Below are 21,938 nucleotides of genomic sequence, written 5' to 3'. Positions count from 1 at the left end.
GATCGATTGACGAAACCGTATGGTTTGGACTGAGGCTTTATAAATCAATTTCTGTAATTTCGTCCAAAACAGAGCTGCAGTGTTTGGGGAACCACCTTGAACTCAGAGCTACAGTTAATATGTTGCACACTCACTTTAGCAATTTAAAAATCGTTTTCCCCTCGTTTCGCCGTTAAAAAAAACAACAATAATAATTAACATTTCTGTCCTACAATACAGCTAACGTAGCTAACAATCGCTAGAATGCTGACAGAGTGAATTTATTTCACGCAATCATTGGAATGACAATTGCAGTTTACATTAAACGGTTTCATTGCTTCTACAAGAAGTTATTTGTTGGTTTAATTGTATTAGTTTCATGGCACGCTGTTTTAATGTCGACGTTCACATATAGTAGGTTTGAAGGTAAATGAACGTACCTGTAGTTCATTATTGCCAACCGTCATCAGCAATATCCGGTGTGGATTCTTATCAGTTTGCTGCCATCTACTTGACACTTTTGGTTACGACACTTTTGGTTAAGTAAGAGGATTGACTGGCGAGTCGTGGGTCTATCAGTTCAAGGTTATCCTTAAATAAATGTGTTCTATTAAAATAAATGATTTGTTTGTACTTTAATGTGTAATATCATCACGAAAGAGTATTCGCGTCTTTTTGAAATTCACCATACAATGGCATCAATGTGCTTTGTCCGTTAGAGGGCAGCATGCCCCTTCACACGGCAGTGAGCACGACGCACACAGGCAAAAGCAAAATGGTGAATTCCAAAGCGTATTGTTGGGAGATTTATCATCGTGCTGCCGTGTGATGTAAGAGGCCTTGCTCAAGTGAACCTCCACCTTTGACGTGTTTTATCTGGAAGGGGACATCGAATCTGTGGACACTGGGCCGCAGGGATCCAAAATGCTGCTGATGTGACATATGTCCATTTAAGTTTTGAAAGGTGCCTTGTGGCAATTTAGGCCTTTAATTGGCGGCAAGCGGTCATGCCCTCTCACTTGAGGCAATACATCTCTAAAAAATAAACAAACATGTTTAATTTAATTTGGATACAATTGGATCACAGTAGGTTATTATTGTGTTATGAAACACTAGTGTTGAGTTGATTATCACTAAAGTATGAAGGATATGGCATCTCAGCGACAAATTTATCATCCGCATCATAATGTACAGTTATACATTCGATAATCGGCGCTTGAGTCATTATCTTGCAGTTCAGTAACTGTTCATTTCCCTGTGGAGAGAACACCGCACTAAATACCACAAAAGAATACCTCTCTGACTCCACTCCGTAAGCTTGTTTCACTGATTGACAGAGTGGGGTGTTTAACGCTAAGCGCAGGTTTGAAACACCATACTTAATTTCATGGCCGCGCTCACTGATTTGCAATTTTTTGTCATATGTTCTGAAGGTGAAAAGATACTAGCTGCGGGCATTTACTGTATCTGTTGGCTCTTGTTCTAACAGGGAATCTCAGCATGTATTTCCTTGTGTGTGTGTTGATGATTTACAACATGACTTGCTTTCAGTGAACAAAGCCTCACATCATGAATCTATCTACTTTCAACTGAAATAATGGCGTGTTCCCAACCTTTTCCCAAACATGACTCCGCCCCCTGCGGTAGTGAATGGTTAAAAGGTACCAAGGTGACCACAGGTGCTTCATTCACCGACATTGTTGCTTATGTGGAGGACGCCTTCAACGATGTCTCGTGACTATTTTGGCTTCTCCTTCATGAGGAGCAATGCCAGAAACAACACGGCCGGCACGGCCCTCAATAATGCTGCTGATATATCCGTCATTGTGATTTATTTTTTGGTGGTCTTGGCTGTTGGACTATGGGTGAGTTGTTTCAACATCGAGGTTACCTTTTGGGTATGAAAGTAGTCATTGGTTGTCAAGGTTATTTCTGTTTTCTTTGAGATCGAGTTGAAAACCTAAACCTAGAAACAAATCGTAAAATCGCAAACGGATGACCCTCTGAACTGCCAGTGGGTGCTTGAGATTAAAAGTTGCAATGATTACACATTGACTTTATTTTCCCAGAAGGGCCTTTATTGACTGCAACCTGACTTTGTTCTTAGGTTGTGTGCATTTGATTGACAGCTGAAGGTTTAGCGGATCTGTCCAATAGCACAACCGTAGGACATAAAGTATAATATAGCATGTTTAAATTCTTCTGCTTGCTTTCAATTGCAGGCTATGGTTCGCACCAACCGTGCCACGGTCGGTGGTTTCTTCCTAGCAGGCAGAAGTATGGTTTGGTGGCCGGTGAGACCCTCATTTTCACGTCTCTTCCACGATACTGAATGTCACATGAAGATGGAATGCTTTCTGAATAAACCAATTGAATTAAAAACATAATGATAATAATTATGATTCCTTCCAAAGATTGGCGCATCTCTTTTCGCCAGTAACATCGGAAGCGGGCACTTTGTGGGAATCGCCGGGACCGGTGCAGCCTCCGGAATAGCCATAGGTGGATTTGAATGGAATGTGAGTTGAAATCATGAATTCAAATTCTATTTCAAATCATGAGAACTCTGTAGAATATTTTTTTTTCGTATTATAAGTTTTCGAATATGGTTATCGGATTACCTAAACAGCCACTGTTTTAACTTCAGGCTCTCATTGTGGTGGTCATCCTGGGTTGGCTCTTTGTGCCCATCTACATCAAAGCTGGGGTAAACAGGCCAACGTACTCTCGACTTACTCTTTCGTAAATTTAAACAAGAAGGTAGAAAGTATGGCGTCTATAAAGTACAACAGCATTTGCGTGTGTTTAGGTGGTCACCATGCCCGAATACCTGAAGAAGAGATTCGGGGGGCAGCGCATTCGCATCTACCTCTCGGTGCTCTCCCTCCTCTTGTACATTTTCACCAAGATCTCAGTAAGTTCTCTTTACATATCTCCTTGACTGTTATCAATCCCCATAAAAAATAAATAAATCGCCTCCCATCTGCTCAGGCGGACATGTTCTCCGGCGCCATTTTTATCAACCAGGCTCTGGGGCTAAATATCTACTTGGCCGTCGTGGCATTGCTCCTGATTACGGGGCTGTACACCGTCACAGGTCAGACCGCACACCCGGCAGCATTTTATTCATAAAAAAAAAAAAATAGTAAAAAAACAAATGTCTGGGGACGTCTACCGGGAGGGTTAAAGTCTTCCACACACCTTACTCTCAAACCATTTGTCAGTGGAATGTTATTTTTACTCATAGCCCATAAAATGTGATAAGTGCAAGCTAGCCTTCTATAACACTGCTAGTTGAACAGTGGAAGAGCTTAAGTTGGTTGCGACACTGATAAACAACGTCCACAAAATACGCAGAGTCGACCATATGCGGTAAAGAGTCATAAGAGGAAATAACGCTTAGCAAAATTTGACTCACATGTACATGAAACATGAAAGTCCATTTATTGCAACATGAAAATTATTTACTTGTTAATCTGCAATTTCCTCCCCTAATCTATTTAATTAACCCTTTATTACACCCTGTAACATGATAAACTGTCCACTGTAGTAACCACTCTCCCTCAAAGTGTTCACCTATTAGAATGGCCTTTTCTACAATATGCTGTAACGCTATGCTACAGTCCAGAAATTTAGATCAGGCAAGTTAAATGCCAAGTTTTTCCACATATAAAACTCGCATAGAACTAGAATAGCACTCAAAGATCTCCACCAAGGCTTAATCTCAGGCCCCTTCAGGTTTTGAACCGTTTCATTGTGTTTTATCTGTTGGCTGTATGACTGCAATCATCTCATCATGCTTTTTTGAATTTCATTCACCCCCATTTTGCATCGTTTTTAAGGACATAAGGATAAATTACAGCTCAATCTGGGAAGTGCTACAAAGCCGTTGTGTTTTGTCCTTAAGGTGGCTTGGCTGCGGTGATCTACACAGACGCCTTACAGACCATCATTATGATAGTCGGATCATTCATTCTCATGGGCTTCGGTAATCTTTTTTTTCTTCTTCATTAATATCCATATGAATGCGGTCTGAAATATGTCGTTTGAAATTTGTCTAAATAAAAGATTTGATTTGCAGCCTTCTATGAAGTGGGCGGCTACGAAAGTTTCCAGGAACGCTACATGAAGGCCATGCCATCCATCACGGGGAACATCAGTGAGAGTTGCTACAAGCCTCGGCATGACTCCTTCCACCTTTTTCGGGACGCCGTCACAGGAGACCTGCCCTGGCCCGGCTTGGTGTTTGGACTCACTATTCAAGCCACGTGGTACTGGTGCACTGATCAGGTCAGTTGAATGGCAAGTGGCGTGACTTAGGACATATCCGTGGTCATTAAAAAAAAAAAAACGTCTTGATGGATCACTTATTGTTTGATTAACCCTTTCAGGGACATCGGTTCCTACAGTGGACAACTTATCACGTTATCAGGTTATAGGGTGCATGGAAGGGTTAAATCCAGCTTTATCTTAATGGTTTTGGCCAAGCAGCACTAAAGAGCCCACTTTCCTGGCTATTGTGTGCTTTTACGAATTGTCATTCATGCATTAAATGTCGTTTTACGACTTTTATCTTCTATTTTCCGAAGAACCAAATGACTAATACGCCAGTGCCTCGATGTTGTTGTTGACCAAGACGATTAGCCGCGCCTCGTTGATCCTCACAGAAAGCCGTTAGAGCGACACCCTGTCCAATTACGGTGGAGTCTTCAGCTCTGACCGTCTGTTAAGAAAAAAAATTGAAATTAAATGCTAAGAAAAACAAACAAAAATAAGCAGTTTTCTATTTGGCTGCACTGTGTACATGAGCAGGCTACTTCCTTATTCCTGAGGGACAACGTGACGTCGGACTGTACCATTTCTGGTAAGAGGGGTCCAGCTTCAGGGTGAATATTAATTCTCCTTACATTTTAAATGTATTAATTGTGATTGTCTGTCCCTCGGTCGGTTGGTTACTTCGTAGGCACCTTACTCTGACACAGTTACAGTTCTTTTCTGAAACATTTTGTCCCCGCCGCACCCCCCAATTTTGCTGCTGTAGACTGCAAATTTCCGCAGTGTGTCTTATCTTATCTTATCTTATCTTGCATTGTAAAATAAATACAGTACATAAAATTGATACCGATACCTTTCCAATTTTCATCAATACCAATACTTTCATTCATTCATTCATTCATTGAAAAGAAAGAAAAAAAATCAATCAACAGTGTTTCACATCTGGGTTACACGGCGCTATTAGAAGGACATAGCGCCATTGTTGTAAACACAACTCTATTCATGATATGGACTTGTCTGTCTCCACCCTCCAAACAACGTAGGTGATCGTGCAGCGTTGCCTGTCAGCCAAGAATTTATCTCACGTGAAAGGCGGCTGCATCTTATGCGGCTACCTGAAGCTGCTTCCCATGTTCCTGATCGTTTTCCCCGGAATGATCAGCAGGATCCTCTACTCTGGTGAGTCACGCCGACGTTTCTAGGCGACTTCCCCAAAGCGAGCCGAACAGCGTCGTTTTGCAGACGTGGTGGCCTGCGTGGACCCGGCCGAATGCCTCAAGCACTGCGGGGCCAGCGTGGGTTGCACCAACATCGCTTATCCCAAACTGGTGGTGGATCTGATGCCCGTAGGTGGGTAAAGGAGAACCTGGCCTCACAACCTAACCTCACTGAATCCAAGCCGTGCATTCTCAGGTCTGCGTGGACTCATGCTGTCGGTCATGCTGGCCTCTCTCATGAGCTCCCTGACCTCCATCTTCAACAGCGCCAGCACTCTCTTCACCATGGACATCTACACCAAGATGCGGCGCTCGGCCACCGAGAAGGAGCTCATGATCGCTGGCAGGTTAAAAAACGAATGAACCAGAACCGATTTGCACGGTTGGGCTTTGTTAGACGGCCAACTGCCCCGCCGTGCTTGTACTCGTTGCAGAGTGTTCATTTTGGCGCTGATTGGCGTGAGCATCGCGTGGATCCCGGTGGTGCAGTCGGCCCAGAGCGGTCAACTCTTTGATTATATCCAGTCCATCACCAGCTATCTGGCACCGCCCGTCACCGCCGTTTTCATTCTGGCCATCTTCTGCAAACGAGTCAATGAATCCGTGAGTTCCTTCCGTTCGGTGGTTCTTTTCATGTCGTTTACCGGAGGCTTGTATAAACGGCGAGATGAACTCTGCTCCGTTTATCGTGTTCAAGAATGACTGTGCAAAGGTCTTTTTGTGACGGCTTTTAGTTCGGCGTTGTGTAATGGGGCGACGTTGGCAAATTTGCCGTTTTAATTTGAGCTCCGCCGGTTGCTGTGAAGCCTTTTGCGGCATACACCGGGAATCACCCAAAAATATTTGACTCTTCAAGTATGACATAATCGCCATCATTAAACCTTTCAGGGACAGCGGTTACTACAGTGGACAAGTGAAAGGGTTAAAATATATGAGTGTCGTAGTGTAGTTGTGGCGGAATACTTACCGAGGTGGTGGGTCTCCCCTTTTTAAGAGGTGGGATGGGGTGTGTGTGTTCCAACTTCTTTCTTTTACAGGGTGCCTTTTATGGGCTCATGTTCGGCCTCCTCGTCGGCTTATCCAGGATGATTGCAGAGTTTGCTTACGGCACAGGCAGCTGCGTGGAGCCCAGTAACTGTCCCACCATCATATGCGGCGTTCACTACCTCTACTTTGCCATCATCCTCTTTGTGGTCTCCTGCATCGTCATCCTCGGCGTCTCCCTCGTGACCAAACCCATCGCCGACAAACACGTACGAAAAGAACTGATGGAACAGTAACCTGTACAAGAAGCGGCGGATGTCACTTGAGATGTTTTGTTTTGGGTCCAGTTGTATCGACTGTGTTGGAGCCTGAGGAACTCTACTGAAGAAAGAGTTGACCTGGAGAAAGACGACTGGGTGGAAAATGTCAACAGTATGGAGGTGGAGGGTAATTGTCTCATGATTAATAATAACCCAATTGTTGTTGTTGTTTTTTTTTTTTTTTTTAAAGACACTACTAGTTAAAGTCGACCCTCGCTATTCATGGGGCGTAACGACCCCGCCGGCCAACGAATAGCGGAAACCCATAAATATTTGACGGCCCTTGAAATGCATATGAAAAAATTAAATAAATTACATCCCCCCCAAAAAAACTCTTCCAAAAAAACATTCATTCATTCATCTTCCGAGCCGCTTGATCCTCACTAGGGTCGCGGGTGGTGCTGGAGCCGATCCCAGCTGTCTTCGGGCAGTATGCGGGGGACACCCTGAATCGGTTGCCAGCCAATCGCAGGGCACACAGAGACGAACAACCATTCGTACTCACGCTCACACCTAGGGACAATTTAGAGTGTTCAATCAGCCTGCCACGCATGTTTTTGGAATGTGGGAGGAAACCGGAGCACCCGGAGAAAACCCACGCAGGCCCGGGGAGAACATGCAAACTCCACACAGGGAGGCCGGAGCTGGAATCGAACCCGGTACCTCTGCACTGTGAAGCCGACGTGCTAACCACTGGACTACCGGGCCGCCCTCTCCAAAAAAAACAAATACATTTAATTTAAGTTTCCCACGATAGACTGGGGCGGAGATGAGGGGTGAAAAAAAATATCTGACACAATAGGGGGAAAAAAAAAAACATCAGGAAAAAAAAGTCTTGTCAAATGTAGTCCTGTTATTTAAAAAAAAAAAAAAAAGCACTTCCAGAACGATTCAGAAATGTAATCCCCCTCTGCGTTCTTTTCCGTCTTAGAACCGGAAGAAGAACCGGGCTTCTGCAAGAAGGTGCAAGCGTGTTTCTGTGGCCTGGAGCAGAAAAAAACTCCAAAGCTGAGTGAAGAGGAACAGGCCGAGCTGCAGAGGAAGCTTACGGACACATCCGAAGTGCCGCTGTGGCGGAACGTTGCCAACGTCAACGCTCTCCTCCTCCTCTGCGTGGCTGTTTTCTTTCACGGATTTTACGGCTAAAGACGTCAACGTCTTCTTCGTGTCTTACAACTCCAATGTCTTCAGCATACAATGTAAAAACATTGGAATTGACCTTGCCGTTCCAATACTTTCGGAGGGGAATGTAATTCATATCCTAGTGCTGCAGAAATGCACTTCACGTCTTTGACATTTTTGTTCTATTCATCGTTCCAAACACTCAAGACTACTTGAGTGAGTGGACGCACATCCGGGGGCTTGTTTTGGAACGCAGCGTACTTATTCAATATAATACAACCACACCGGATGAAATAATGACATTGAGACATTGTTGACTTCCTGATGTCAACAGAAGCAGGACTGAGTCAAGATTTTCAGATTTCACTGACATATTACAGTGCTGAGCTCCTTTTTTTTTTTTCATCAGCGACTGCTAATTAGCTAGGTAGGAAGCCGCAGGGCTGGACAAAAAGGAGGCCGCGCCCGGTTTACAATAGACACAAGCCAATGGCTTATTGTAAGTTATGTAATAAAATGATTTGTGATATTTTTCCTCCATGGATCTGAGGATTTTTATTTATTTTTTGTTTCATTTTCTGTATTTTGCAACATGAAGCCTTCATTTGCCTTCATCTTGAATGCTGAATATTCATTCATTCATTCATTCATCTTCCGAGCCGCTTGATCCTCACTAGGGTCGCGGGGGGTGCTGGAGCCTATCCCAGCAGTCTTCGGGCAGTAGGCGGGGGACACCCTGAATCGGTTGCCAGCCAATCGCAGGGCACACAGAGACGAACAACCATTCGCACTCACACTCACACCTAGGGACAATTTAGAGTGTTCAATCAGCCTGCCACGCATGTTTTTGGAATGTGGGAGGAAACCGGAGCACCCGGAGAAAACCCACGCAGGCCCGGGGAGAACATGCAAACTCCACACAGGGAGGCCGGAGCTGGAATCGAACCCGGCACCTCTGCACTGTGAAGCCGACGTGCTAACCACTGGGCTACCGGGCCGCCCGAATGCTGAATATATTTATAGGATATAAGACAAGGGAAAATAATGTTGGGGGAAAAAAAACTTTGCTTGTAACAGGGAGCTATATAAACGCCACTTGAATCAGAACTTCTCCAAGTTATTTTGGAAGAAGAAAATATTTCAGAGCATGAGCTGTAGTCCTGCCCTTTTCCGCCATTGAAATAGTAAACAAATATCCTTTAAGTATTTATATTTGGATAGAATAATATTTTTCACTTAATTTTAAATTGCATGACAGTGTATTTATTTCTAACCATATTTTTGTTTAAAACAAAATAAAGGTAAGTATAAATTAAATAGGGGGTTAGAACGAATTCATTACCTTTCCATTCATTTCAATGAGTGGCATTGTCTTGGTTGATGAACGTTTCATGCGACAAATTGGATCACAGAAGCAATCAGGTTTGTCACTTGAGGTTCCACCGTATAATCTATCATGATTACAGTTATGAACATGAGATGCTCCTGCCACACTTAACATGACCCGAGTCATTCTTTAGTTAATAAACACTTTATAAAGCATTGGAAAGGCCCCTTTCATTTTAAGTAACGCTTCTTGTCGAGAACATCAACCATGGATGAAACGCAGTCAGCATTTTTACCGAACATGATTTGTTCCTGAATTTATGCTTCATTTCCTTCTCTCGGCACTCTGGAGATTGGATCTGCGTGTGCGCCAGCTTCCCGTATGTGTGTCTCGGTAGTTTTCTGTGTGTGTATATACTGTCGTTGGCTCAGGAGGGAGGGTGCGTGACTTTGGGGGTTTGGCTTTTAATGTTCCCGATTGGCTGAAATATTTCCTCTGGCAACTGAAAAGCACGCCGCCACCGCCGCCTGCGGGGCCACTGCAGTGTGTGCTGCGGCGACGACGGGATGGGAGGGAGTGTGTGATGGAGAGATAGCGGGCGAGAGAGAGAGAGAGAGCGAGAAAGAGGGCAAAGTGAGGAGAGTGCGCATGTGCAGCAGTGAGGTGTGCTCGCTTGGAACCGACGAAGGAGGAGGAGGAGGAGCTGTTGTGAAGCGGGGCTGATAAGAGCCCAGGAGAGCGGGACGGCAAGGAAAACAATCCGGTTTGATTCAAAACCCAGGGGCCAGAAGGACTTAAGCTATAGCAGGGAGGAAGAGGAAGGATGGAGACGGCCGAGAGAGACGCACCGACGCACCCCGGAGGAGGCAGAGCGGCGGCGTGAAGGACAAAAGAAGAGAGATGTGGACGTGCCTCCACCTTGCCTCCTCCATCTTAACATTGCCTCCATCCTCATCCTGCCGGAGAAGCGAACGCCGCCACCTTCTCCTCCCGCTTGCTGAATAAAGACCCCCCCCCCCCAACGAGGCTTAAGGTGAGGATGATGCCGTTTTTGCCCTTTTGTTTACGAGACGGATCGCCGAGAAGCAATCGAAATCTGGAGGAGGTGCCGGGAGGCTTGCGGTGCTGTTGCATCATCACATAAGCGTGATAGCCGTCCTAGGGCCAGTTACGAAAAGCTAATGTGGATGAACTAAGTTGGTGTTATAACAGGATGAAATGCCATAATTGGCTCTACGTAGCCCATGGGCAGCAGCTTCCCCACCCTTGTTGTGGGAGTTGGAGGTCTCGAGCAGTCTTGACATTTGGCAGGCTTCTTGGACGTGTGTGAGTGAGTGTGTGTGTGTGTGTGTGTGTGTGTGTGTGTTATCCCGACACGTACATCGGTGCTGCAGTGGGAAATATTGCCATTGCATAACCATCTCTCCCTCATGCCCCAAAAGCTTCTCCATCTTAAATATTGTGCACATCTACAATGGCTTCTAGACATGGCGGGTCTTTTTCAGGGAGGGGAGGGGTGGGGGCGGGAAATCAATCAGCCTTAATCAATCGAGCCGCTGTCGGCATATTGCGGAAGCTGATCAATCATCCATGAGGCGGCGGGTGACGCTTATTGCTTTTTCACTTTTCCGCCTGCGTGCCCCCCCTCTGCCGTGTTGTTGCCGCGGCAGCAGCTCCAGGAACGGCGAAGAGCACTTCACGGAAACGAGTTTGCAAAATGGCCGAAGTCCACCGCGGATGGTGGGAGGAAGAACCGTTTCAAAACAGAGTCGCGCATCAGTCTTGACGCGTTTAAGTGAGCAACTGCGTTATCTCGGCGGTTTAAACCGTGGGATTTTGCACACAAGGTCACCGCGTGTTACGTAATCAAAATACAACATAATACCCTCCGCGCTGCTTTTTTTTTTTTTTTCTTTACCAGCCGACGTTTGAATGTCGCTGACAGCTGAACGTCGACGACATGCGGTCGTCTCCGCGCCAACTCGTACGGGTAGGCAGATGTGAAAAGAATGTGGCGGAAAGACAGGTTTTCATTGAGAGAAGATGACGAGATAGGGAGAGAGAGAGACACACACACACACACACACACACGGGGGGTCAGGACGGAGACAGACTGATGACTCATTCAGAACATTCACAATCCTTCTCCTGGAACCGGCCTCCAGGCACAGGAGAACCGGCTTCGAAAAGATGGCAATTGATAGCAAGCGTTTGAGGACGATCGCAATGTCTGTCGGCCTTTTCGCAACAATGTTCGACGAGGTGTTCCGACACAATACAATACAATGCAGCTTCATTTTAAAGAGGATTGTCAAATCTCGTGCATGGAGCCCCACACGTCTGCTACAAGCTAAATTTGAAAGTATACAAGAAGCCGTTGCGTCCACTGACCCCCCAAAAAAACCCAAAAACGATTTGTTCACCCTTCCTGTCCCGTGTAAATCCGCTTCAATTCCAAGCGCCGACTCGTAGGTCCACGTACGCTAATGTTTGCGATGACGACCAGCAGGTCCGATGCCTACCTTGATTTCATTTGTGGCACGACGGCCGTCGTACTGCTGCCGAGACACCGCCGGGGATAACTGCGGGAAAATCTTGCAGCAGTTTGCACTTTTTCATTCGCAGGTCGCGGCCGGGATGAGCTCCTTACATAACAGCAGAGGGCGAACGTCGATTAGCGCGCAGGCTGCGCCAAAGGCGGCCCGTCGGCAGGATGAGGAGGGTCTCTTATCGGCCCGTCTTGTGTTGTGTCATCTGGAAATCAGAGAGGAATAATTTTAGCCGCTTCGTCTCATCCGGGATCAAAGACTGCTTGTGCTTTATCTCCGACAGGTGCACGCAAACATGCTGTTTATAGCCACCAAAAAAAAAAAAAAAGTAATGATATCACACTAGATATTTTTAATGTCAATGTGATTTTGCAGTCTTCAGACAAATTAACTATTTCCGCTTCGCAAAAGACACGAAAGCCCATGGGTGACGCATTTTAAATTCATCAATCAGTCTGGACCGAATCTCTGAACCCGCCCCCATCAAATCAGTATGGCAAGTGATTGACAGGCCAAATGTAGGCGACCCCTCGGGAAAGCATAACAGCTCAAGTACAGTACAATTCAGTTGTATTTAACTTTGAAGTTCAACACATTTGTGCCTTTAAGACTTGCTTTGATATAAACTTGAGTTGCGATACATTTTAAGGGAATCGTTATTTAAGAATGTTCCTCATTCCCCCTAACTGATCACCTTTTTGCACCCGCCCTCTAAGATCATCTATCACGATTCATTCATTCATATGCGTATCTTGCCGCCCAATGCCTGCACCTTATCACATTCGTGCGAAAGGGGCGGAGGAGCAGACGGGCTATTTTGAGGAAAGTGTCACATGTCCACAGTGAGCGCCATGGGGGAGGGCTAGGGGGGGACAGGACAAACAGATGCATGATGGGAGAGACACACAGAAGTCTAACATGGCCGCGGCATCATGTGAGAGCGAAGGCTGTTGAGGATGCGTAGGGGAGGGGCGCAGGAAGCGCTAATGTGTGCATGCATACACAAACCAGAAATAGAAACCTACTGTGCTGTGCCGCCGTTTTCCCTTCTTCTTCACTCACCATGTAGGTCATCTCTGCCCGCCGATTTCCTCTCAAGTGAATCGTCACTGCGCACAAAATAAAGGACCGAGGTTATTGTCTCTTTGTTTTGTTGGAAAAACAAACAAACAAAAAGGCTCACCCGCATGCTTGATGTTCTTGAACCCACGCGTAGTACAGAAATCCCGACAATCCGTTCTCGTGCTGTTGAGAGCTCCGCGGATGACGGAGTGTTGACGGAGAGGGAAGCGAGCTAGCGTGTCCGTCACGGTCACCTGCTCTCGGAAGACATCCGTTTGTACTTTACACGAGCTGTAGCAATGCCGCCTTTTACGGGGGGGGAAGTCAATACCGTAAATAGCGTGGACAAAATGGAGGAAGTCATACGAAATACAGCGTCCGGTTTCCCGAACTTTGCGGCACAGGAGGAACGACATAAAGCAACCATTTCCAAATTTGGGCAAGCTAGCGCCACGGTGCCTTTGACCTTGTGCGGTGACCCACAGTGAAAACGAGATGCGCTGAAAATGGCAAAGCAAAATCTGTTGCCCTAACTAAGTCACACACACACACACACAAATCCTCCAAGAAACTTGATCGCTGAGTCACACTAAAAAGTCAAACCTTGCAGCTGGATTCAATCCAAAGTGTTTCTTTTGTCACCAGATTGACACCCGCCCGGTTTTGCAATACTATATAAAGCACAGTCAAGTGCAATGTCACAGTATCACTCACATCCTGTCCTCAAAAACAAATGACTGCGTGACATACCGGACATTTTCTTTTCAGGTACAGGAAGTGGGCATCCTTTGCTTTTGAAATGCAATCAGTGTTGTTGGGGATATTCCAGGGCAACGATAGCACTCATGCTTCAATTTCTCACCCAAATGCAATATTTGAACCTTCAAAGTAGATCGATTGAATAGTAGGATGGTGTAGGGCACTGGTGTCAAACTCAAGGCCCGGGGGCCAGATCTGGCCCGCCACGTCATTTTATGTGGCCCGCGTAAAGCTGACCATGTGTGTGAAATTCCTTTCTAAATTCTGTACCGAAATGTGTAATAAATAATATTGATATTTTGCAATAATTTTCAGATTTTTTCTGATTTTGTTGTGAACAAACAACAAACAAATAATTGACTGATTTCAAAACACAACTTTGGTTTTGAACCGGCGATGGATTGTGTCCGTTGGCATAGACATGGATCACAAAAACAGGCAAAAGGACTGCATTCCTGTTGGCGACCGGCAATGCGTCCATGCGAACACACGCCTGAGCAAACCGTCTCCTGTGTTCTGTTTTCACAGGTAGACACGCCAAAGCTATCTGGAGGACCTGTTTTCACCACCGAAAGAGGCGCGAAATCTCAAAGGACGCCTTCGCTTAAATCGTAGGCCGCCATCTTGTCACCAAGGCCGCGAGCCAACCGGAGAGGGTCTGCTGAGTGAATTGGGCAGAGCACAATATAAACACCGAATTCACTCTGAGACACTTGGAATTGAATCGTTCCGCCCCCGTGAACGCAACCTTCCGCCAACCCGTCGCGTGCGTGCATCTAATGTGATCGCTTGGTGCTAACTGTGTGAATATCATGTTATTTTAAGAGGTAAGTGGCCAACACCGGTCAAAGAAGCTGGACTGTTTATTCTTAAGCTTTGAATTAAGGTGCTCTGGCTCAACTCTTCAACCCAGCAAGCCCTCCCAAGGATTCAGGCTGACAGGAGCCTTCATCAGGGTCGGGGGCGGGGTCTCTCAAGGCAACATGGAGGCAGCGCTTCGTCCACATGTGCCCTCTAATGGCTGACTTTAACATTGCAACGCGACCGAGTTCTCTTGCCTAGAACCCCCTTTCGAGCCTCTTTGCGTCCACTTCCGAAATCCAAATGTCTTGCCTCAGGCGTCAGCCCGTCACCATCCCGATGGACACGGTCAAGATCATCCAGTCCGAGAAGTTCCCCAGAGAGTGCACGGTGCCCGTCACCCAGCCTCGCTTCGCCCCGCCCCCCAGGGTGGCGTGGGACGGCGGCGGCGGCGGCGGCGGCGAGGGGGAGATCATCGTCAACCAGGCATGCAGCGACCTGAAGCTGGACGTGACGGTGGCGACCCCCAGGCCCACGCCGTCCCCGCAGACCCCCGCGGTCCGCAGGGAGCAGAGCTTCTTAGCGCAACGCAAAACCAGTGCCAACGAGATCTGCTACCACCAGTTCCACTACAAGATGGAGGACGTCATCGTCAATCAGTACGTGCTGCGCTCCTCCTCCACGTCCTCGTCATCGTCCTCGACCTCTTCGGGGCCCCCCGTGCCCTGCGAGCCCCTGGACTGCCCCACCTGCGGCCACACCTACAACTTCGCCGGCAAGCGCCCTCGCATCTTGTCCTGCCTGCACTCGGTGTGCGAGGAGTGCCTGCAGATCCTTTACGAGTCGTGCCCCAAGTACAAGTTCATCTCCTGCCCCACCTGCCGCCGCGAGACCGTGCTGTTTACCGATTACGGCCTGGCGGCGCTCGCCATCAACACCAGCATCCTGAGCCGGCTGCCCGCCGACCCCAACGGGCCCGTGCAGTGGGGCGGAGACGTCGACCGCAGCTGCTACCAGACTGTGCGCCAGTACTGCCAGTCGGCCTGCACCTGCCACATCGCCAACCCGCTGTCCACCTGCGGCATCATGTAGACAAAATGCGGGCGCCGCGTAAACGCTGCTCAGCCACACCTTTGTCGACTATAAGCTCTCCCCCCTTACCCTCATACACACACAGATACTGTCAATAATCCCTCCACAGATGACTTATCTCTCTATATATTTAATAGCACAGATGGATACTGTGTGGGACTTCTGGTTGCAGACGGTTCGATAAATAGTTAATATATGTATTTTACGTATGGACTGGAATCCTGTTCACCCTCTCTCGTTTGGTTGGATGTGTTTGTCATCTCTTTTCATGGGAATGCCAAGGGGAGTCGAGTACCCCCCACCCCCACCACCCCATCAAGGTGAATAAAGATTAAATTAATGACAATGCTCGTGTCACCGATGGATATCTTTTCACGACCAGTGCGGTGGTTTCCAACCTCGACACCACGGCACATTTGTGTGCCTATATTTATCGATATAGTGATTGTTTATTGTGGGGGAGCACGTTACGGTCCCACACGCGATAGGTCGGAATCTGTGATGTAGGGCGCGACTGTACTGTATGCTATTCTGACCCCAACACGGTATTTTGATGAACTAAAATGAATTAAAGGGCGGCCCGGTAGTCCAGGGGTTAGCACGTCGGCTTCACAGTGCAGAGGTACCGGGTTCGATTCCAGCTCCGGCCTCCCTGTGTGGAGTTTGCATGTTCTCCCCGGGCCTGCGTGGGTTTTCTCCGGGTGCTCCGGTTTCCTCCCACATTCCAAAAACATGCGTGGCAGGCTGATTGAACACTCTAAATTGTCCCTAGGTGTGAGTGTGAGTGCGAATGGTTGTTCGTCTCTGTGTGCCCTGCGATTGGCTGGCAACTGATTCAGGGTGTCCCCCGCCTACTGCCCGAAGACAGCTGGGATAGGCTCCGGCACCCCCCGCGACCCGAGTGAGGATCAAGCGGCTCAGAAGATGAATGAATGAATGAATAAAATGAATTAAGAAAAAAATTAATCCACCCGTTTTTATACATCCCAGGGGGCGGGCGGCCATTTTGCCACTCACCTAGTTTCTGGCTTCGGTCACGTGAGCACTGCGTTGATCGTTTTCAGTCGACAGCGAGCGGCAAAATGGCCGCCTTCTGAGTGGACCAAAAAAAATAGGTGGATTTTGCTGCTTCATTTATATTGCACCAACATAATATTATTCAGAATGCCATTTTTAGACATGCGAGGGTGCCTAGAACATATGGTCATGGAAATATTTGGCTTGACTTCCCCTTTAAATAATCATATAATAACACATAATCTAATGACAGACACCCAGAACGTTTATTGACAGGCTGTTCTTAATGAGCAGGATTTCACCAGCACATCACAGTTTTTACAGTTATTATTATCGTTTTGATATTTTAACGAAAAGCTCATTCGCTCATCGCTTGAGAATCAGTGGCATCGGTCGCAATGCTTTTGTCTACCTGTAGTAACTGTAGAGCTGACTTCACATCGCAGGAAAGTGTCTTGGTGTATATTTCGTAAATATTGCATCTGTTTCATGACTTTTTACACATTAAAATGAAATAATATTTGCAGTGAAAGGTATTGCATATAACAGCCATAGAGGAAACAAAATACTGACAAATTTTGCATATTTATCATAACTTACATCATCTTCAGATGTCTACAGCTAAATGTATTGTTACTTTTCCTGCCATGGTCAATGTGTGGTATGAATGGGAAGAGTTTTCGACCTCCTCCTGATCAGTTTGCTGAGTTGTCGCCGGGCGGCGTTACTTTCAAAGAACTGCATCGGTTGGCTGGAATAAAAAACAACAACAACAAGAGCACATTGAACAGAGCGGCGACGGAGACGACAGGAAGCAGTCGGTAGGGTGGCCCGATGTCAATTTGGAGCAGTCCCAGCATCGCCAGGCAACATATGGCGCTGGCACGCTTAAGAGATATTTCCAGCTCACCTATTTGTATTTTGAAGACTGGGCCCGTCCTTCTTCCGAGACAACAACTTGATCTTCCTGTTCTTGGCGCTTACATTAGCAAAGTCGCCCTTTGGGGAGGGAGAGAGAGAGAGAGAGAAGAACAAACAACAAAGCACAAGATATTAATAATAAGGCGTGTGTGTATATGTAGCATTACCATAAAAAATACAGAACATATTTATCAGCAGCATTAGTGATAAAAATGATATATAGTTTTTAAAATTAATTTGTTTTAATTGTGATAGCGCTGACTGGGTAGATAGTAACACATACAATTTTTACCTGTATTTTATTGCTCTGAGCCTCCTTGCCAAGTCGGTTGAATGTACTCGACTGATGCCCTTTGGAGCCCAGCTTAAACTTTCCTGCTTAAAAATAAACACATAAGTAAACAAATCATAAAAGTCAAACACATTATTGAAACACGCCCATTGTTCTGCTGTTCCGGAATATTTCGCAGCAACCTGAAAACTCACGTGGCTGTGTTGACGACACGGTCGTTTCGGAAGCTGATCTCTGTCGAAAATATTCCGGAACTTCCTCGAGCTGTTTGTCCTTGTTTGAAAGGCTCTCCAGCCGAACCTTGTAAAAAGTGAGTGGCTGACTCTGCTCTAATGATTGACAGCTGCTGGAAGTCTGACAAGAGGAAGGGAAGGACGTTATTAGTAATCAGGATGTGAAGAAACCTTGAAAAAAAAAAAAAGCAGCATGTGCGTCTGTATTTGTGTGTGATTACCCGAGCCCTGTCCACACTGCTGCCACCATTGACAAACTGCTGCTTTGCGACGTCCTCCCATTTTTGGCACACCTGCTCCAAGTACCTGAGCCCAGGACTCAGCCCCGTGGAGAACACCTCAGGGGGGGCCTGAAATGCAGCACAAGACAGGAAGGTTACAAAAAAAAAAACAAAAAAAACAAAAATAAACCACACAATGAATAACTCATTGTTGGATATCGTTTGCGTTTCAAAGCGAGCACCAAATTGTGAAAATTTAGCTCGTGAATGCCGCACCGCCGCCCTTAGCACTCACCAAAAAAAACATCAGAAGAATGTCTCAAAATAATAATGAAATGAAAACATTTTGAAATTGGTGTCCGTTTATATTTTAGTTGAGGATGATAACGGAGCGTTTAGTGAAAATTCACACAGCGCGACCGTGTTTAGCGGCATGTGAACTCCTGGTGGGCGCCGTCGGGCCTACCGGAAGTTAGCGTGAATGACATCCGAAGAACTGGCAAGCAGTTCAGCGCAAATTCTGAAAAAGGAGCTTGGACAGAGTTTCCAGTTTTCAAGTGTCACTGTTGCTCAGAAATTTTGAAAGGACGTTTGCTAACATTGGTTTGCTGTCTTATGCTAATATGCTATTAAGCTAACTTGGTGCGTTTGATTGTTTGTCTGACATACAGAGAGCGACTTGTGGCCAATGTGTGGTTTCGCTGTTGTCAGAGGTTGATGATGTTAAGTTCAACTAATTACAGTATACATTGGGGCTGGGGAGGGGGGGGGGGGTCCATCCAAACAGAACATGCAACGACTTGTATTTATTGTTCTACTTTCTTTGAATTATGTTGGTCTGTCGTATGCCAAATACTGTAAGAGCGCATATGCCATTTACATTTTTTTCCCCTCCGAATTGAGATCTCTCACATCTATTGTTTGGTTAAAATATGGGGGGGGGGGGGGGGTGAATGGCACGTGTGTACACTCCTTTAAATGTTATTGGACTTGAGCGCTTTTCTGAGAACTCCATTTCAAAGCTTCTGGATGTTGTTCTCTGCCATTCTGACAAGGAGCATGCAATGTTATTTGTAACCTGTTTAGCCTGACTGATAGCATAACACTTTTTTCTCCTCTTCAAAATCTCGGTGCACCTGCCCCAGTGTTTCAACTCAACAACAAGAACGATTTAATTAAATCTAATTACAGAGTTTGTAAATGACTGGAAACTAACTCGTGCTCGGACACTTGCCTCTGAATTTGCAGATTCATCGAGTGAACAAAGTCGGCTCCGAAACGGCGTTGTGAATAAACAGTGTGATTAATTGTGCCGTTCAGAGAATGACACGCAGGACTATAATTAAACCTACAGCAAGAGGAAATTGAATAAAAGGTTAATTTTTGGTTCCTTCTTTTCACAGCTTCTACCATCCCATGTAAGTACGGGAAATCGGTGACAACATTGACCGGGAGAGTGAAGGTCATTGATTTCTTCTACATTGGCCTTTGCTTGTGTATTCAACGGTGCCGTGCAAAAGGACGAAACCCAAAGGTTCGAACAGCACCGTGGCCAAGTCCAAAAATAAAATCCACACGGGCGTCTAGAGAACATGCGAACCAGTTTTGGATATTCCGATCTGGATGTCGAACCGCGGGGACCCGCAGCAGTGCTGTGCAATTGCGCAACCATCGCTAGCATGGACGGTTTACATAGCTAACGTGGGAGTTGGGTCATTGGAGCGAGATGAGAACTGGTTTCCGTTAACGGAAATTACAGACTGATGCGATGCGCAAATAAATTGTTTACAAAGAACCGGCATCGCAGTGTCTGCGTTCCAGTGAAAGGAACTCTGAATGCTTCAACACACACGTTTTGGACAGTATCATCCTCGCAACTTTGCGCTAACAGTTTGTGGATACCGGGACGCCCTTCCTTTCCTGCACAAAGCAAGTCCCGAGAAGTGACATATGGAAGGAAATGCGGCACACGAAGGCGTGCTCAGTTGCCACCGATATTGACTTTCGCAATGACGTGACTTCTTCGTTAGCATGTAAGTGAAACAAATTTGCATTCTGGCACAGGAATGGAACCCTGAAGAGCCGCCTTGTCAATCCGGCTGCAATTGGAAGCATAAAATTCCTTTGTGATTAATTAACCGGTGGTGAATCCAGGGTGCCCCTCACCCAAAATGAGCGAGTATGGTCTCAACGTGACGGAAAATGGATGTAGGACGTACTGGTCAATGGAACATGAAGATTCAGGGGGGTGGGAACGATGGAGTTTACACCATGATTGATTGATCAATTAACTCACACACTAACACTTCAAAAGGAAAGAGAACATCTCCGACTACCTGCTGAATTTTCCCTTCCATTACTTCCACTGCCTGCGGGTGCAAAGTCATGTCGGCAGACTGGTTTCTGACATCCTGCAACAGAGAGATATTTGGATCAGGCCGCCACTGGCGGCGGTGCGGAGCGAATAATGGCATGTGTGCAGTGTGAAGAGAGCTCGGAAGAGAGTCCGGAGGGTACGACCCCTGTCTGACCCTTTCGGTCACTTTTCCCTTTACAAGGGGGAGCAAGACTCAGCATGTTGCTGTAGGATTTATGTCATCTTCAAACCGCTGCTGGCATCCGACAACGGACAACCTTCAAGCTAACCGCGTCGCTAGTGCCGGAGCCAAATCCTAACCTTAAACCGAAATCTACGGCCGGAACAGAACTCCAACTAAACCAGACAAAACCCCCTAACTGTAATACCCCCAACCGTTACCCCGAGGCCCTAATCCAAACCCCTAACCCAACCTCACCTCCGATTGCAACCGCGTTGGTCCCATCCTTGTTCTGGAAGCCAGGATTTGTTTCCTCACGCCCGATATCTGCCATGAGCCGAAACTCTCCGACCTCAGAATGGAGGTTCTGCGTCGAGAAGCGGTATGATCACGTTGATCGATTGCGTGCGGCTCAGGACCTTGCCGGGACTCGGATCTCTGGAGAGCTTGTCTGAGTTTTTGGTTAAAGACTACGGATCCCTGAACTCTTCTGAGGTCTGTAGGCTGGGAGAGGGCAGGCGGTGACAAATAAGGGGGTAACGAAGCGGATCCATCTGACAAAAATGGGACGTGGTTGTCATTCCCTGCCCCGGATGCAAAAGAGTCCGTCTCTGCCATATCCATGGACAATGACGAGGTGGGAAAGAAAGTGTCAGTGCTGGCTGTCTCCACTCCGGAGTCCACCGATTCTGTCCGCGCATTTTTCTCCAAGGCGGAATAAGAATGCGAAGAACGTGAGGGGGAATCTTTGGAAATATCCTCCAGCAATTCGGGGTCCGGATGTTGCTCGGCCACCCAGGCCTCCATTAGGTTCCCAAAACTCCTGTACAGATTCATTCACTCTGGCTTTGGTTGCACTTCACAATCCGACTGCAACAAGAACGTGAGCGAGGATCCACTCTCGAGAGCCTTCTTGAGGTGACTTGCTCAGGTAGAATTCAAAACATCCCACTCCGGTCCGCCCCCATGCCTTTGTCACCACGCCTTCTCCACAGAAATTCACTGAGTTTGCAAATGCTCTCTTTCCTTGTGTGCATGTTTGTTGTTGGTCTTTTTTTCTGAAAAGACCATCTTCAGACTTCTGGTTCGAGCAATTGACATCATCATCATCATCATCATCCGAATGTATTTGTATGCACATAAAGATTCTGTCGAAAACATATTTGGCGGATGCTTACTGTACTTTTTTTTTTAAGTCTGGTGTGGAATTTTTACAAAGCATTTGACCCA

The 21,938-nt window shown here is 46.6% G+C and overlaps 3 protein-coding genes and 1 long non-coding RNA gene across 7 annotated transcripts; 2 read left to right on the top strand and 2 right to left on the bottom strand.

Moving 5' to 3' along the window:
• The first annotated feature begins 1,684 nt into the window (after positions 1–1,684).
• On the top strand, positions 1,685–8,439 carry slc5a1 (solute carrier family 5 member 1). The gene is made up of 15 exons (XM_052051551.1): positions 1,685–1,844; positions 2,202–2,273; positions 2,394–2,498; positions 2,627–2,686; positions 2,789–2,893; positions 2,971–3,076; positions 3,887–3,967; positions 4,061–4,269; positions 5,298–5,433; positions 5,497–5,604; positions 5,668–5,818; positions 5,906–6,074; positions 6,509–6,724; positions 6,803–6,902; positions 7,707–8,439. Exons 1-15 carry the CDS (start codon positions 1,686–1,688, stop codon positions 7,919–7,921), a joined length of 1,992 nt encoding a protein of 663 aa, XP_051907511.1. The 5' UTR covers position 1,685; the 3' UTR covers positions 7,922–8,439.
• LOC127591538 (uncharacterized) lies at positions 5,918–13,249 on the bottom strand. The gene is made up of 2 exons (XR_007959882.1): positions 11,747–13,249; positions 5,918–6,752 (listed from the first exon to the last, which is right to left on the bottom strand). It is a non-coding gene; the product is annotated as an uncharacterized LOC127591538 (long non-coding RNA).
• rnf208 (ring finger protein 208) lies at positions 9,783–15,833 on the top strand. The gene is made up of 2 exons (XM_052051699.1): positions 9,783–10,257; positions 14,123–15,833. The coding sequence occupies exon 2, from the start codon at positions 14,699–14,701 to the stop codon at positions 15,485–15,487; it is 789 nt and encodes a 262-aa protein (XP_051907659.1). The 5' UTR covers positions 9,783–10,257; positions 14,123–14,698; the 3' UTR covers positions 15,488–15,833.
• A 1,128-nt stretch (positions 15,834–16,961) lies between these two features.
• si:dkey-106l3.7 (uncharacterized) lies at positions 16,962–21,660 on the bottom strand. Of its 4 annotated transcripts, none has more exons than XM_052051647.1 (7): positions 20,967–21,660; positions 20,508–20,582; positions 18,172–18,300; positions 17,900–18,071; positions 17,718–17,803; positions 17,415–17,503; positions 16,962–17,255 (listed from the first exon to the last, which is right to left on the bottom strand). In XM_052051647.1, exons 1-7 carry the CDS (start codon positions 21,543–21,545, stop codon positions 17,156–17,158), a joined length of 1,230 nt encoding a protein of 409 aa, XP_051907607.1. In that variant the 5' UTR covers positions 21,546–21,660; the 3' UTR covers positions 16,962–17,155. The 4 variants fall into 4 exon arrangements, with proteins under 4 accessions (XP_051907607.1, XP_051907608.1, XP_051907610.1 ...); XM_052051648.1 differs by having other exon boundaries at positions 17,718–17,800; XM_052051650.1 differs by having other exon boundaries at positions 17,912–18,071.
• Between the last annotated feature and the right edge of the window lie 278 nt (positions 21,661–21,938).

This window comes from Hippocampus zosterae, chromosome 18 (genome assembly GCF_025434085.1).
Source record: "Hippocampus zosterae strain Florida chromosome 18, ASM2543408v3, whole genome shotgun sequence".
Taxonomy (NCBI): Eukaryota; Metazoa; Chordata; class Actinopteri; order Syngnathiformes; family Syngnathidae; genus Hippocampus; species Hippocampus zosterae.
The sequence above is the reverse complement of the archived record's forward strand: the minus strand, read 5'-3'. Positions and strand labels throughout refer to the sequence as shown.